At 38.9% G+C, this 15,376-nt stretch overlaps 1 protein-coding gene across 2 annotated transcripts in view; it reads right to left on the bottom strand.

The window, feature by feature from the left end:
* Positions 1 to 566: 566 nt before the first annotated feature.
* The window catches only part of EMB3129 (GTP-binding family protein), a 199,191-nt gene continuing 184,381 nt past the window's right edge, over positions 567 to 15,376 (bottom strand). Inside the window, exons 8-10 of one of the 2 annotated variants that reach the window (XR_016256911.1) lie at positions 1,808 to 1,865; positions 1,513 to 1,711; positions 567 to 953 (exon numbers count right to left, since the gene is read on the bottom strand). Coding sequence is in view for 1 of the 2 variants with exons in the window: in XM_089416020.1 (XP_089272146.1) it covers positions 1,579 to 1,711; positions 1,808 to 1,865 (191 nt within the window). In the remaining variant the exon portion in view is untranslated. The remainder of the gene's footprint in view (positions 954 to 1,512; positions 1,712 to 1,807; positions 1,866 to 15,376) is intronic. The other variant, XM_089416020.1, reaches the window with a different exon arrangement.

Below are 15,376 nucleotides of genomic sequence, written 5' to 3'. Positions count from 1 at the left end.
GACCACTCTAAGACTCTTCAACGCAGAAGATAAGAAATGTACTCTATAAATGTAGCGCCCCAATATATCTTATGAACCAAACAAGAAGGCATTGGGGGAAAAGTTGTACATTCATCACTCATATATAAGGTAAGAAAGAACAGTCCCGCAATGTGAGTGGGCTAGAGATTCACATCTCATCCTTGCCTCCGCAGGTCATGTCAAACCAAATCTAAATCTCACAAGCATAAACATGGACACTCGTTGTACCCTCTAAGCACTCAGATCCTCTTCTTTAATAGCCTTAACTTAGTTTCTAGCCTAAAATATGTAATACAACAAACATTGACTTCATAAATTTGTTTATTTCAGATATTCTGGTTCTAATATTTTTTTCTCCTACCTTCTAAATAAATTCAGAATTTTACAGTATCACGTTACCCTCTCAAGAGACATTAATTTGCAACATTTCATCCGTTAGACATGTTCTGCAGAGACATATAGTTTGTTCAACCATCAACGGTGCAATTATGAATATTGAAAATTTAAATTACTTAGAAAATCACTCCTCTGCGATACTATGAATTGGTCGGTTAATAAGAAGTATTGAAAGCTATTATGGATCATTGTTATTGCTACAAATACCATTTCGTTATATGAAAAGATAGGTAGATAGCAATGGATCTTGCATACAAAACATGCCTTGAATGAGAACATACCTTAATGGATGACAGGAGTAAAAGAAATACATGCACCTCTTCCCAATGTTGGACAGGTTATTATAACTTTGCTTACAAAAGGAAAAACCACCTGTAAAAAGCAACCTCAAAGTGTCCAGTTCTTGGCGCCATAAGCAATAACTAAAAAAAGTTACATTACTCTGCACAGTATTCGAATCCCTCACAACTGCACTTATACTTAACGAGAGAGATTGTCACAACACTGGTTAACCATAGCCCCGAGCTTTCTTTAATCTGCAAATCATAAGAAAAAAAATTCATCCAAAAGGAGAATCATAAGGACTAAGAAACATTAATCTGTAGGTGGCATGACATCATAAATTATACATAATAATTTCTTTACCATTTGTTGATGGCTATGACTTGAGACCAAGACTAGCAGCTGAAGGTAAGAGTGGAATTCTTAACAATGTGCATGCCATGGAATCTAATTAAAGATGATTCGATCTATTAATCTTATGCAGTATACTGCTCTCCAATAAGTTCTAGCATTTTAAGTCACTGGATTCTAGTGATTTAAGCTCTGTATTTGAACTGTTCGGACATTGATAATACCCCAAAAAAATTATGCAGTGTACTGCTATCCAATAAATTCAAACTTCAACCAATGGCTTCTAGTGGAGAAGAACTCAATCTGAAATGTTTAACAATGATCCTATCCACACAATCCTATGCACTATCCAGCTCTTCAATAACTACAAAGTTTTAATGTCACAGGATTCTAATGTGTCGTATTTAGGTCGTAAAACACCTTTCTTGCTTTTACATTCATCTATCTGAACCTTAATCTTACTTGTATGATCAAAACCATGATTGTAGGCAGACCTTTAATTTGTAAAACGTTGCTGCAATAGGACCTTCAGCTACTACTTGATGGAGACCTCTCAAGAGCTATCCAACCAAACCTCCCTTTACGAAAGTCATGCAATATACGGTACGCAGCTTGATTCACATCACCCTTGAATAAGCGCTGGGCTAAAGCCTTCACATATCTGTTAATAGACGCAGGTAAAGATGCACACAAATCAAGAAATTTAACAGAATCAAAATTTTCATAAAGATTGAAGGAAATAGTTGTGAAATCTTACTCTTCTCCGCAGCCATCATCGGGATCTATTTTATAACGATTTTTAAGCACTGTTGCTCCTGCATCAGTTACAGACAAACGACACCATATTAATAAAGATTTAAATGAATTAGATCTATAATAACTATACTATATTAGCATCTCAAAGGAACAATCTTTGGGAGGATCAATCCAGATTAAGAGATTCACGTAAAAGAAAAGATAATGCAATCAGATAAATGCCTTTTTAGGGCATGTGCATGCCTTAACAAAATATAAATTGAAATTAGTCACAGATGACATGATTTCATGCCTTCAAAACCATGTTACATGATTAAGTAGCTATTTTTTGTTAGAATCAAACACATCATACCACTTCCACAACTTCCTCTCATATAAAAGATATCTGATAGTGATAGACCTAGATGAATATTTTCCACATTCCTTTTTATGACAACAAAATCGATTGACTTAAACTATCTCCTAACCATAATTGCATTAAAAAAATTTGAAAGTTTTCCATTGGAATGAATGTTGTAAACTTCATTGCTTGAGAAAAATTAGAAAAATGTTACCAAGGAAATCCTAGGAAAAGTTATTGCGTGAATGTGATCTTCGATAGTGGACAGTCAACCTAAGTAAAACCAAGGTTATGATCTTCAGCTGGGCAAAGAATGTCCTCTCAAACTACTGCTTCTACTTCCAAGGGTTGGAGATTGAGATCACCACAGCTTACAGATACTTGGGACTTCAATTCTTAAGGCCTCAGTTTGGTTTGAGAAAGGCTCTCTAGCCTTGCATCTATAAGGGTTATGGTTCCGTTGCTCCTCTCAAGAGATAGCACTTTCAGAATCAATTTCAGGACATATCATCTAGGATTGACCTCATGGGCAACATTACAAGGCCCATGTTTCTTTCTGGCACTAGGGATTAGGGACCTAGTCTACCAAAGTCAAACTAGGCCATGACAAAGAGATTTCAGGTTCTTGTGCCTCACCACATTATCAAAAGCAAGATGACAATGTCAAGGAAAACTCATAGCCCACCCATTATAGATTGGAACCATTTTTAGACTAGCCTCTCTTTTGCATCAAGTGCAAAGCTTCATTGACAACCACAAGTCGGGATTATTATCTTTTCTTGCATACTACTTCTCCAAGGCCATCGCCTCAACTAGTCCTTTTGAGTGGTTTCACTATTGGTTTGCAGAGGCCAAATTCTACCACAATCAATCGATATCTCGGTGGACCATGCCTCCCTCAATTAAGATATTCTCTCAATTGCCCTGGTCAACTCCTGCCAACTGAGCTAGAGTTGGATGTGATCATTTGAGAGGACATTTACAAGCAATACATTCAAGTTATTCGAATCGACCCTTGGGCAAGTTGAATTCCATGATGGTCATTTATGCAAGGCACTTCATGGAGTTGAGGAACGACCTCATTGTTGGACCTCCTAACACGTTTCGTCACTACACGCATGTTCTTGGGATCCCTCTAGGCTAACTTCAAGTTTGTTCATATTAGCATTTGGTCAAGTTCCAAGATGGTTCACATAAACTTCAAGTTAAAGTTGATCATCATATCACACAAGCAAACAGGATCTACCATCTCTTATAGCTTCAGAAAACTAAGACAAAGGAATACTTTATCTTACGTTGTCCCATTTATTACAAGGTACATGGTATTATTTCCTTATTAGGCAATCCCAAAAATCCCTCTCTACCTTCCGGTAATCAAGCCAAGCCTTGTTCATGAGGGAGGCCCTCAAACTCCAATCTCACTCACTCTTGCCACACCCACTCACAACATCTCCCCCCACCATCCAAACCCTGGCCCCCTATGATTGGACATCACCAAGGTTATTATATTTTTTTTACAATGCTCCCACAAGAGGCAAGCAACCAACAATACCATGTTAGCAACAAAAATCCATGGGAACCCAGGAAACCATTTGTGTTCCATCAATGGGACCATTATGGAGAAGTCATCCCAAATTCCAAGACGATTCAAACAACACCAATAGATAGTTGAATACCTCTACATCTCGGTAGTGGGATACAACGTCTAAACAACAAGACACATCACAAACCAACTCTTATGACTAATCATATATCAAGAGCTTCTTTTCTACATTCTTTGATGTTAAGTGATACAAACACTAAGATTCATGGCTCAAAGTAGGGAAGCTATCGTTGATTTTTTGTAGCATAGGATGTGCTCTAGCCTCGAGATTTTGCAGAGAGGCTAAGACACATGCATTCTCCAAGACCCAGAAATCGTTTGGGAAAATTCCACCTAGAGATGATTTAAATAAAATAATTAATCATTTTTAATGTATTCCTAAGTTTAAACTTAGGTAATGTGATTAATTGAAGGGTATTGATTAAATCTAGTGCGAATCTTCTAGAAGAAGACAAGGATCCACTCCCAGTTAATCTTGGCCCTTGATTATGTTTTAATCTTGGCCGTTGGTGCTCCAACGAGAGATTATAAGAAGGAGCTTAATGGGCACTTGGAAAACACACCGAGATAGAGAGATTATAGATGGAATTTCTCAAGAGTAGCGGCACTGAGTTGCCGAAGAGAGATTGAGTGATCTTCTTGCAGTGAGGGGCAGGGATAGTAGACCGGAGGGCATTTTTCCAAATCCGGAGAGTGCAAGGCAGAAAAGGCAAAGAGAGGTTCAGAAAGGCAGCGTAGTGCCATGCATAGGCAGCACAGTGCTTCAGAGGGAGTCCATAATTTTGTGAGGAGCAATCGAGATCTAATGTCGGAAGTCGGAGTGTGAGACCGGAGGGCCAGAGATTCGAGTTCCAATCAGCAAATCGATTAGCTGGAAGGGTGACGCAATTCCTAGAAGTTGTGGCACAGATCTGCGTAGGCTGACGCAGTTCCTAGAAGTTGTGGCGCAGATCTGCGTAGGCTGACACAGAGACTACGTAGAGGCAGCGTGAGGCTAACCATTTAGAGCCTGGATAAGATTCGGATCGCCAGTGACAATGTGAGAATATTTCTCACTACCTCTTTGCTAGTTTATTCTCTGTATCAGATTGCCAGTTTGAGCATCTAAAGATTTGTACTCATATTACTACTAAGTAATAATAAAACCCTCAGTTGTTGCATCGGTTTTCCCATATTGGGTTTTTCTGGGGACGTTGTCCAAAAATAATGTGTAATTGTGTGTGTGTTTATTTCTCTCCTGTGCAGTATTTTGTTTCCGCAATATTTTATATTGTGAAGGTTGCAGTAGATTTTATTTCCATGTTTACTGTGTAACACTATAAATAACTTGATTTTGAAATTAACAAATAGGATAAATTTAATTAGTTGTAGTAAGAATTCGGGTAACTGAATTTTCACATGGTATCAAAGCACAAATTGTAAGTCGGAGAGCTCAACGCAGAAGGAAGGAGGAAATTCAAATTTTTGCATAGGTAGCAAATCGAAACCCTCAGGGACAACGTATTTCCTTAGCCAGAAGGGTTAGTTTTTCATGGGAATCTTACTTCTCTAAGTGACTCAATAGATAATAAAATTTTCCAGATCGAAGAGTACCAGAGGAAGAGGGAGTAGCAGCAGTTTCCTTGCAGAGCAGATCTTCAGTTGGGATGCAAATTTTGCAGCAATTTGCTAGTGCAAATAGCGTCAAGAGGAAGGAAGAGCACACACTGAGGGAATTCTTTCCTCAGGGGACTTCTAGCCAAGAAGTTTGAATTTTCCTAGCAAAGCAGCAGTAGTTGTGTGCAGGATTTCTCACTCCATAAGGGAGTGCGAATAGCTAGGCAGCAGTTACGCAAAGGAGAAGAGGAGGAATTCGACTTTTTCAAAGAGATGACATCAGATGGGTTGAGAGATCAAGATCCGCAAGACGGAGCCTCCAACTATGTGATCTAGAAGGCTAGAATTCCCTGCCTTCTAGATGAGCATGATCTCAAAACTTATATTGATAATGTGGTAGTTGTACCCGTAGATGCAGATCCACTTAAGAATTACAAGAAGGAGATGGCGAGAGCTAAGAGGTTGATTCTCGATGGGGTTTGAGATCACGTGGTATCTCACATAGCTGACATTGATACTGCCCGGCAAATATGGGAGGCACTCGCTACGTTGTACGAAATATCTTCCAAATAGCGGAAGACATATCTTGAGGAGAAGCTGAGATGCACGACAATGCAAAATGGGGAGTGTATAGACCCCTTCCTTACTAGGCTTCAGGATGTCTGGGATCAGTTGGCTTCAATAGGGATAGCGCCCCAGCCTACAAAGTTTGTACGATTAGCTCTAAACAACGTTTCCGAAGAATGGCAAGTTTTCATCCAGAGTATCCTAGGCAGAGAGAAACTGCCAAATTGGGAACGTGTGTGGGTTGATCTGCAGCAAGAGGAGATGAGGCGAGATCTGGTGAAGAGCACCATCAGTGGTGCTAGCAGCAGTAGTGAGACGCAGAAAGTGAAGGAGGAAGCAGATGTGGCCCTTGCATCTAAGGGGTAGCATGAGGAGCGCAGGAGGAAGAAGGACATTTCAAAGATCAAGTGCTTTAGGTGTGGTGAGCTTGGCCACTACAACACTCAATGTCCTCTCAAAAAGAAGGACAAGGAGGAGAAGCAGGATCAACAGGCTGCATCCGCTGAGATCGACAGGTTGTCCTCCAGATTGGATGAAGAGTTTGCGATGATCGTTGAGATGCCTCCAACGGTGACGTGGGGTGATCTAGAACAGTAGCCCTAGAGAGCTACACGATGGGCAGGATTCTTGAGGAGGTCCACCTCTTGAATCAGTACCTTGCTATGGAGCCCATAGCCGGCAGTAGCAGGATGGACCAGTGGCAATTGGTGCAGTCAGGTGCCAGAGTGACAGATGCAGTAGCTAGTAGCGGTCTGAGACAGAGCAACGCAGAGCAGAGTTGGCAGCAGTGCAGATGGCACAGTGCAAAGTCAGCAACAGTGCGGTGGCTTCAGTGACAGCGCATAGGCTAGCACCAATCAGAACTCAGATGACAGATGCATCATACTGACTACAGTTGGTTCAATATTTTGGATGCTTTTCTGTTGTAATTGTTGCAATTACAGTAGCAGCAGTTGGAGAAGGTTGCAACGCGGATGCAGTGTTGGCAACAGTTCAACAGGGCCAGCAGCAACACAGATGCAGCAATCAGAGTTACGCAGTAGTTGGTGGGCAGCAACAACCAGACATCAGCAATGCAGCAGGAGATGGTGCAAAGATAGAGTGATGCTTCAGTGGGTTGTAGCACTAGAGCACATTCCTTGCTAAGAGGGAGTGCAGATTTTTGTAGCATTGGATGTTCTCTAGCCTCGAGATTTTGCAGAGAGGCTAAGACACATGCATTCTCCAAGACCCAAAAATCGTTTGGGAAAATTCCACCTAGAGATGGTTTAATTAAAATATTTAATCATTTTTAATGTATTCATAAGTCTAAACTTAGGAAATCTGATTAATTAAAGGGTATTAATTAAATATGGTGCGAATCTTCTAGAATAAGACAAGGATCAACTCCCAGTTAATCTTATCCCTTGATTATGTTTTAATCTTGGTCGTTGGTGCTCCAACAAGAGATTATAAGGAGCTTGATGGGCACTTGGAGAACACACCAAGATAGTGAGATCTAGAGATCCAATTTCTCAAGAGTAGCAGCGTTGAGTTGTAGGAGAGAGATCGAGTGATCTTCTTGCAATGAGGGTCAGGGATAGTAGACCGGAGGGGATTTTTCCAGTTCCCGAGAGTGCATGGAAGAGAAGGCAACGAGAAGTTCCGAGAGGCAGCACAGTGCTTCAGAGGGAGTCCATAATTTTGCTGGGAGCAGTCGAGATCTAGTGTCGGAAGTCAAGGTGTGAGACAAGAGGGCCAGAGAGTCAAGTTCCAGTCAGAAAATCAATCAACTGCAAGGGTGACGCAGTTCCTAGAAGTTGTGACACAGATCTGCGTAGGCAGACGCAGAGACTACGAAGAGGCAACGTGGGGCTAGCCATTCAGAGCCTAGATCAGATTCGGATCACCAGTGACAGTGTGAGAATATTTCTCACTACCTCTTTGCCAGTTTATTCTCTATATCAGATTGCTAGTTTGGGCATCTAAAGATTTGTACTCAGATTACTACTGCGTAATAATAAAACCCTCAACTGCTGCACCGATTTTCCCACATTGGGTTTTTCCGGAGACGTTTGTCCAAAAATAACAATGTAATTGTGTGTGTGTGTGTTTATTTCTCTCTTGTGCAGTATTTTGTTTCCAAAGTATTTTATATTGAGAAGGCTACAGTAGATTTTATTTTGATGTTTATTGTGTAACACTATAAATAACTTGATTAAGAAATTAACAATTAGGAGAAATTTAATCAGTTGTTGCAGTAAGAATTCGGGTCACCGAATTTTCACAGTTATCCCTCCTCATCCTAGAGAAACATGTGGGGCTTTCTTCCCAAGATTTGGTTATTAGTGGTGCTAGCGTTTTGTACTGACATCGTTGTTATGCTTTGGATTCCACTCTTTGATTTTAGATTGAAGATCTTAGGTTTTATATGTTAGATTTGCTTTTATCTTGAATTCATAGGAAAGGACTTTATGCTCCCCTTTGTAATGACATTGATGTACTTAGCAATCTCGTTGACCTATTTGTAGTCATTGTTGGACGCTAATAAAATTATCTTATCTTACTTTAAGATGCATAACAAAGAAGACATGTGACAATACTAAATAGAGCATATGAAGCTCATGTTGACTTACTCAAAATAATCTAAGAATATATATATATATATAATGAGTGAATAATTATATGATTTTTGCAATGATCATGCCCATATAAATAATCATACGAGGGCACCTTGGTGGCAGGGTTATGACTATTAATTATTATTATTTATTATATCTATCTTATTTATTTGTTTATTCCCTATACTTACTCTTTCCTATAACATTGCTTTTCCCTTTAGAAATGCTTTGTCCTCAAGGAAATCATGAAAATTTCATCTTCTATTTGTGGAGAGTCATCTTGATTGTAGATTTGCTTTTGACAATTTGGGGGATTGTTTGTTGAAGAAGCATGAGAATTATGAGTTCTTCTAATAGGTAACATAAGCTTTCTAACCCATAGAATTTATAGTTCTTCCGTTACCATTTGAGTTCAATGAATTGTTCTTGGAGATTTATGGTGTAGGTGCCTAGTTGCATCATCCATTCTGCTCCTAACACCATGTCTATCCCACTAAGTGGTAAGCCTAACATCCAGTTTGTAGTTCCCAGCTCTATATCTATATAGAGTCTTTATGGCACCTTCCTATTACTTTGACTTGTTGACCATAAGCAATCTTAACAATGAGATACTTTATAGAGTATACAGCATAGTTTAGTTGTTTTGCAAGACCGATATCCATGAAATTGTGTGTACTTCCAAAGTCTACATCGAGTAATATTTTAATTCTTTATGCTTCCCTTGAGTTTCAATGTCCTTGATTCCACTTTTGTTATACTTGCCACAAGCAATATCATGGGTATTTCATCACAAAAGCCCTAGTTTTACACTTGTTCCTTAGATGTTATGGGGTATACCTTAATAGAGGTGGTTTCACTTCTTTCTTTTGACCTATAACTTCATTACATCCTTTTCATCCTTCTTCCTTACGAGTCTTCCTAATGCACATGATTGTTGCTCATGACACCTTCAACAAATTCTCTTCCTTGTTAGATTCTGATGCAGGAGCATAAGGTTTGAAGACAAATTCGAGGAATTATTCCAAAAATACAAAAAAATATTACAGGCAAAGGAGTGGGATCCTTTAGCCATCAATTTCCATGTTTTTCTAGTTAAGCATAGAGCTAGAATATAGGATTTGATCATGATGTAATAAATTTTAATTAGTTAGTTGTAGTGGAGATTCTCAAGGAGAATGCCTCGCAGGACAGATAGGGTTAATAAATTTTAGCCTTTGAATTAGGATCTGGTTGTTAGGATGAACCAGTACTTATGTAATTTTCACACTATTGTAAGAGGATTTTGACTGTTGAAGAAATTTGGCTTTCCTGGAGCGAATCCAGTAAATTGGGAAAATTTAGTTTCTGTGTATGTGGATGAGAAATTCCCTGTCAAATCCCGAAGGATAATCTCCTTCGAAATCTCTGTGTTATTGTGAAATTCGAAGTTTAATTGGTGTTCTGTGAGATTGAATGAAATTGTGTTGACTGTGTTAAATTCTGTGTTTTCTTTTTAACTGAGTTTCTCATGAATTCTGAGTGTGTTGAGCAGATGGTCGAGATCAGCGGAGGAAGACCAAGGACGCAGCGCATGAAGATTGATTTTGGACCGATAGATCTCGGTCGAGACAGATCAATGGTGTTCGGGCGAGGAAGTTACCCGACAGTTAACAAGTAGGAGCGGTTGGAGAAACCCACAAGTGGATTTCAGGCGGAGGAAAGGCTGTAAATGGTAATTCCCCCGTTGGCTCCAATTCCATACACATAGTGACACGTAGCAGCGAGGAGAGAGAGGGAAACCGCTTTTCGAGCGGATTTGGAGTGCATAAGTTAACTGGCCGATATACATGTGAGCCATTAGATCTGGTGAAGTAAGATCGACGGTTGACAGACGTGGAGCAAGTTCGAAGTCGGGGAGAGTTGTGACTGTTGGATCTTGAATAGATCAACGGTGGAGAAGTGCCAACGAATCTTTAGAAGATAGATTTCAAACTTTATTGAATAGTGGTTTGTGTTACCGTCGGGTCCAGATTAGTGGAAGTTTAGCATAACTCTGCGACTTTTGGAAGGGTTTTCTAACTTATCAAAAGCTTTAAAGTTGTCAGTGGATGACAGAGAGTCCATTAGACCAATAATTACACTTGCAACCAGAGGTAGGAAACATAATCTCACAATTTTGGAGATTAACACTCATGCCTGTACACAGACCACCGTCATTAGTGGTATCAAAGCAACCTGTTGACACTAACTTGAATATCAGAAGCAAGAGAAGGAAATCCAATATGGCTTTCAGAGTTGGAAGAGGACGAGGACGTGGTAGAAGAGGACGACTAGTTGCAAATGCTGAGGTGATGGAAGCTATGCAACAGATGCAGGCTAGATTAGAAGCATTAACAGCAGGGAGAAATATAGATGATGGAGATGTTAGTGAGCCTGAGGTTGAAACTAAAGAAGAGGAGGAAACTATAGCAGTTACTCCTGAGATGAGATTCTTCCAATCAGTGTTGAGATCCACAGCTAGGCCAAAAACTGAGGTTTCAATATATGCAGGAGGATTGAATCCAAAAGAATTGATAGACTGGATTAATGGCATGGAGAAATTCTTTGATTATGAAGAAATAGAAGATGAGAAGAAAGTAAAGTTTGTTGTCACCAAGCTAAAAGGACATGCAGCACTTTGGTGGGATGGAGTGCAGGCAGAAAGAAAGAGTCTTGGCAAACAACCAATCAGAAATTGGAATAGGATGGTAGCAAAGCTAAGAGGTAAGTTTCTACCAAGTAATTATCAGCAAACCTTGTTCAGACAGATGCAAAATCTTAGACAGAGGTCTATGACAGTGAGAGAATATACAGAGGAATTCTATAAGGTAAGTATAAGAGCTGGACAAACTCAAGATACAGATGAGAAGGTGGCTAGATATGTGAATGGTCTTAGGATGGACATTCAAGATGAGATAAGTATATTGTCTCCTAAAACAGTAGAAGAAGCTTATCAGATGGTACTGAAAGCTGAAGAAAAACTCATGAGGAAGCAGTCTGCCAGAGGGAGAGGTGCTTTCCGAGGAAAAGGAAGCCAAGGTGGTAGAGGAAGATCTACAGCACCTAGAAATGGAGCTACCAGAAACTCAAACCAACATGCAACCACAAGAGGTGATGCAGGTGGCAGAGGGATTTTTTCTAGAGGAAGAGGAGACGAAGGAAGAGGAAGAGAATTTAGAAGTTACAAGTGTAACAAGCTGGGACACAAAGCTTTTGAGTGCCCAGAGAATGCAGGAACAAGTCAGAGGAATGCAATTGTTGCTCAAGTTGAGGAAGAAGCAACAGCAGTGACAAAAGAAGAAGATGTACCAGAGAGAGGAGAATCTTTGGTAGTCAATAAAGTTTTTCTCAAGCCAGCAAAGGAGATAGTTGAACCATCACAAAGGAAGACTTTGTTCAGAACAGTGTGTAAAGTTCAAGGGAAATGCTGTCAGATGATTATTGATAATAGCAGCATTGATAATTTGGTCTCTATAGAAGTGGTAGAGAAATTGAAGTTGAAGACAATGAGACATCCAACACCTTACAAGGTGTCATGGTTACAAAAGGGACATCAGTTGTTAGTGAATGAACAGTGTGAAGTGGAGTTGCAGTTGGGCAAATATAAGGATAAAATTGTATGTGATGTGATGCCTATGGATGTGTGTCACATATTGCTTGGGAGACCTTGGCAATATGACAAAGGAGCTATGCATGATGGGAAAAGAAACACCTACAAGTTTGGTAAAGATGGTGTCAATCATACATTGTTGCCTATGAAAGAAGAGGATGCATCAGGAAAGAAGACTGATCCAAAAACTCTATTACTAGGAGGAAAGGAATACTTACAGCAGATTGAAGAAAATGAGGTAAATTTTGTTGTAATTTGCAAGCCCAAAGTAATAATGACTTCTATTAAAGTTTCTGATTTACCCATTGAAATTCAAGAAATGTTGGACAACTATTGTGATATCATTGTTGATGATTTGCCTAATGAGTTACCACCCATTAGAAGGATTAGTCATCATATAGATTTGATTCCTGGAGCAAATCTACCAAACAAAGCAGCTTACAGAATGACTCCCACAGAAAATGAAGAGGTTAGAAAGCAGGTTCAGGAACTGCTTGACAAAAGACTGATCAGAGAAAGTTTGAGTCCTTGTGCAGTACCAACAGTGTTGAGTCCAAAGAAAGATGGAGGCTGGAGAATGTGTACTGATTCAAGAGCCATCAATAAAATCACAATCATGTACAGATTTCCTTTATCTAGAATTGAAGATTTGATAGATTGTTTGAGTGGAGCAAAGTATTTTACAAAACTACATCTTAAGAGTGGGTATCATCAGATAACGATAAGAGAAGGGGATGAGTGGAAAACTGCTTTTAAGACAAATGAAGGATTGTATGAATGGAGAGTAATGCCTTTTGGGTTGTCAAATGCACCAAGTACGTTTATGAGACTCATGAATGAAGTTCTTAAAGAGTTTATTGGTAAATTTGTAATAGTATATCTGGATGATATATTAGTTTACAGCAGGTCTAAGGAGGAACACATAAGACATTTGAATTATGTCTTACAAAGGTTATAGCAAGAGAAATTATTGCTGAATTTGAAGAAATGTTCATTCATGAAAGAGGAATTAGTGTATTTGGGTTTTGTTATTTCCACTGAAGGGTTAAAGATGGATCCAGAGAAGATCAAGGCAATCATGGAGTGGCCTTCACCAAAAAGTATTTTGAGGTGAGAAGTTTTCATGGTCTTGCTAGTTTTTATAGGAAATTCATAAAGAATTTTAGTAAGATCAATGCTCCTATTGTTGAGACTATAAAGAAGGATAAGCAACCATTTAGAAGGACTGCTGAAGCAAAAAAGAATTTTCAGTTGTTGAAGAAGAAGATCACTGAAAAACCTATTTTGGTTCCACCTAATTTTAGTAAACCTTTCCAAGTGAAATGTGATGCCAGTGGAGAAGCTATTGGAGGTGTTTTAAGTCAGGAAGACAGACCTATAGCTTATTTTAGTGAAAAGCTGAATGATTCAAAGAAGAAGTATTCTTCTTATGATAAAGAGTTTTATGCAGTTGTATAGTCATTGAAGAAGTGGAGACATTATCTAATGTCAAAAGAGTTCATACTTTATTCAGATAACCATGCATTGCAGTATATTATGCAACAACCAAAGCTTAACCAGAAACATGCCAAATGGGTAGAGTATCTTCAGGGTTTCCCTTTTGTCTTGAAGCATATAAATGGCCAATCAAACAAAGTTGCAGATACTTTAAGTAGGAGAAATACATTATTTCAAGAGAGTCAAATTCAAGTGTAGGGTTTTGATTTTCTTAAAGAAACGTATGAGACAGATTTAGATTTTAAAGAGGCATTTGAAGCTTGTAAGAATCATGTTTTGATGGATAGGAATAAATGGTTATATTATTTCTTACAAGATGGATTGTTGTTTAAGAGAAAGCAGCTGTGCATACCAAATTGTTCTATGAGGGAGAATTTAATCAAAGAGAAACATAGTGGTGGACTTGCAGGACATTTTGGTATAGATAAGACTTGTGAGCAGTTGAACAGATTTTATTTCTGGCCGAAAATGAGATCTGAAGTGGAAAAGTATGTGAAAACTTGCAAAGTCTGTCAATATGCAAAGGGAAGAAGCCAAAACACAGGTTTGTATGTTCCATTACCAATTCCAGATAGGCCTTGGGATATGGTAAATAAGGATTTTGTTTTGGGCTTACCAAAGACTCAGAGGAAATGATTCAATTTTTGTTGTAGTGGACACATTTTCAAAAATGGCACATTTTATTCCATGTTATAAAACTAGTGATGCTACTCATATTGCTAATATGTTTTTCAAGGAGATTGTAAGATTGCATGGGTTGCCTAAGAGTATTGTCTTAGACAGGGATTCCAAATTTGTTGGACATTTCTGGGGGACACTATGGAAAAAGCTGGGAACTAAACTGGGTTTCAGTTCTGCCTATCACCCACAGACAGATGGACACACTGAAGTTGTGAACAGGAGTTTGGGTAATCTTTTAAGAAGTCTTACTGGAGAAAATCCAAAGCAGTGGGATCAAGTATTGGCACAGGCTAAATATGCATATAATGGCTCACCTAACAGGAGTACAGGGCATATTCCATTCCATATAGTTTATGGAATGCATCCAAGAGGAGTGTCTGAGTTAAGAAACTTGGAAAAGATGAGATGAGAAGTGCAGAGGGAGAAGATTTTGCTTCAGAAATACAAGCAATACATTAACAGGTGAAACAACAGCTACAGGATAGCAACATCAAATACAAAAACAGAGTAGACATGAGAAGAAGAGAAGTGAACTTTGAAGTTGGAGATGTGGTTTTAGCACACCTAAGGAAGGAAATATTTCCAAAGAGAGAGTATAACAAATTGAAGATCAAGAAAATTGGACTATGCAGAGTATTAAGGAAATTTTTTGCAAATGCATATGAAATTGAATTACCCCCTGATGTTGGAATATCTCCAATTTTCAATGTTGTTGATTTGTACAAGTATCAAGGTGAAATTGCAGATGATATAGAAGAAGACCGAGAGACACAGGAAATTGACTGGGTAAAACAGTTACCTACAACAAAGGAATTACAGCCAGAAAGGATTTTAGACAAGAAAGTGTTCAAGAAAACCAGAGGACAGGAGTACTTTTAGTATTTGGTCAAATGGAAGGATCAGCCAATTGTTGAAGCTACTTGGGTAACAGAAAACATGCTACAGAAATTGGGCAGTTCTGTAGAAGAACTCATGGACAGGAGCCCATGAAGAATTTTGTCCTCAGGAGTCTGATGCAGGAGCATAAGGCTTGAAGACAAATTCGAGGAATTATTCCA

This window comes from Pinus tabuliformis, chromosome 3_2 (assembly GCF_031772625.1).
Source record: "Pinus tabuliformis cultivar Carrire ecotype Pingquan chromosome 3_2, CPIR1, whole genome shotgun sequence".
Taxonomy (NCBI): domain Eukaryota; kingdom Viridiplantae; phylum Streptophyta; class Pinopsida; order Pinales; family Pinaceae; genus Pinus; species Pinus tabuliformis.
This window is presented reverse-complemented; position numbering and strand designations above follow the sequence as displayed.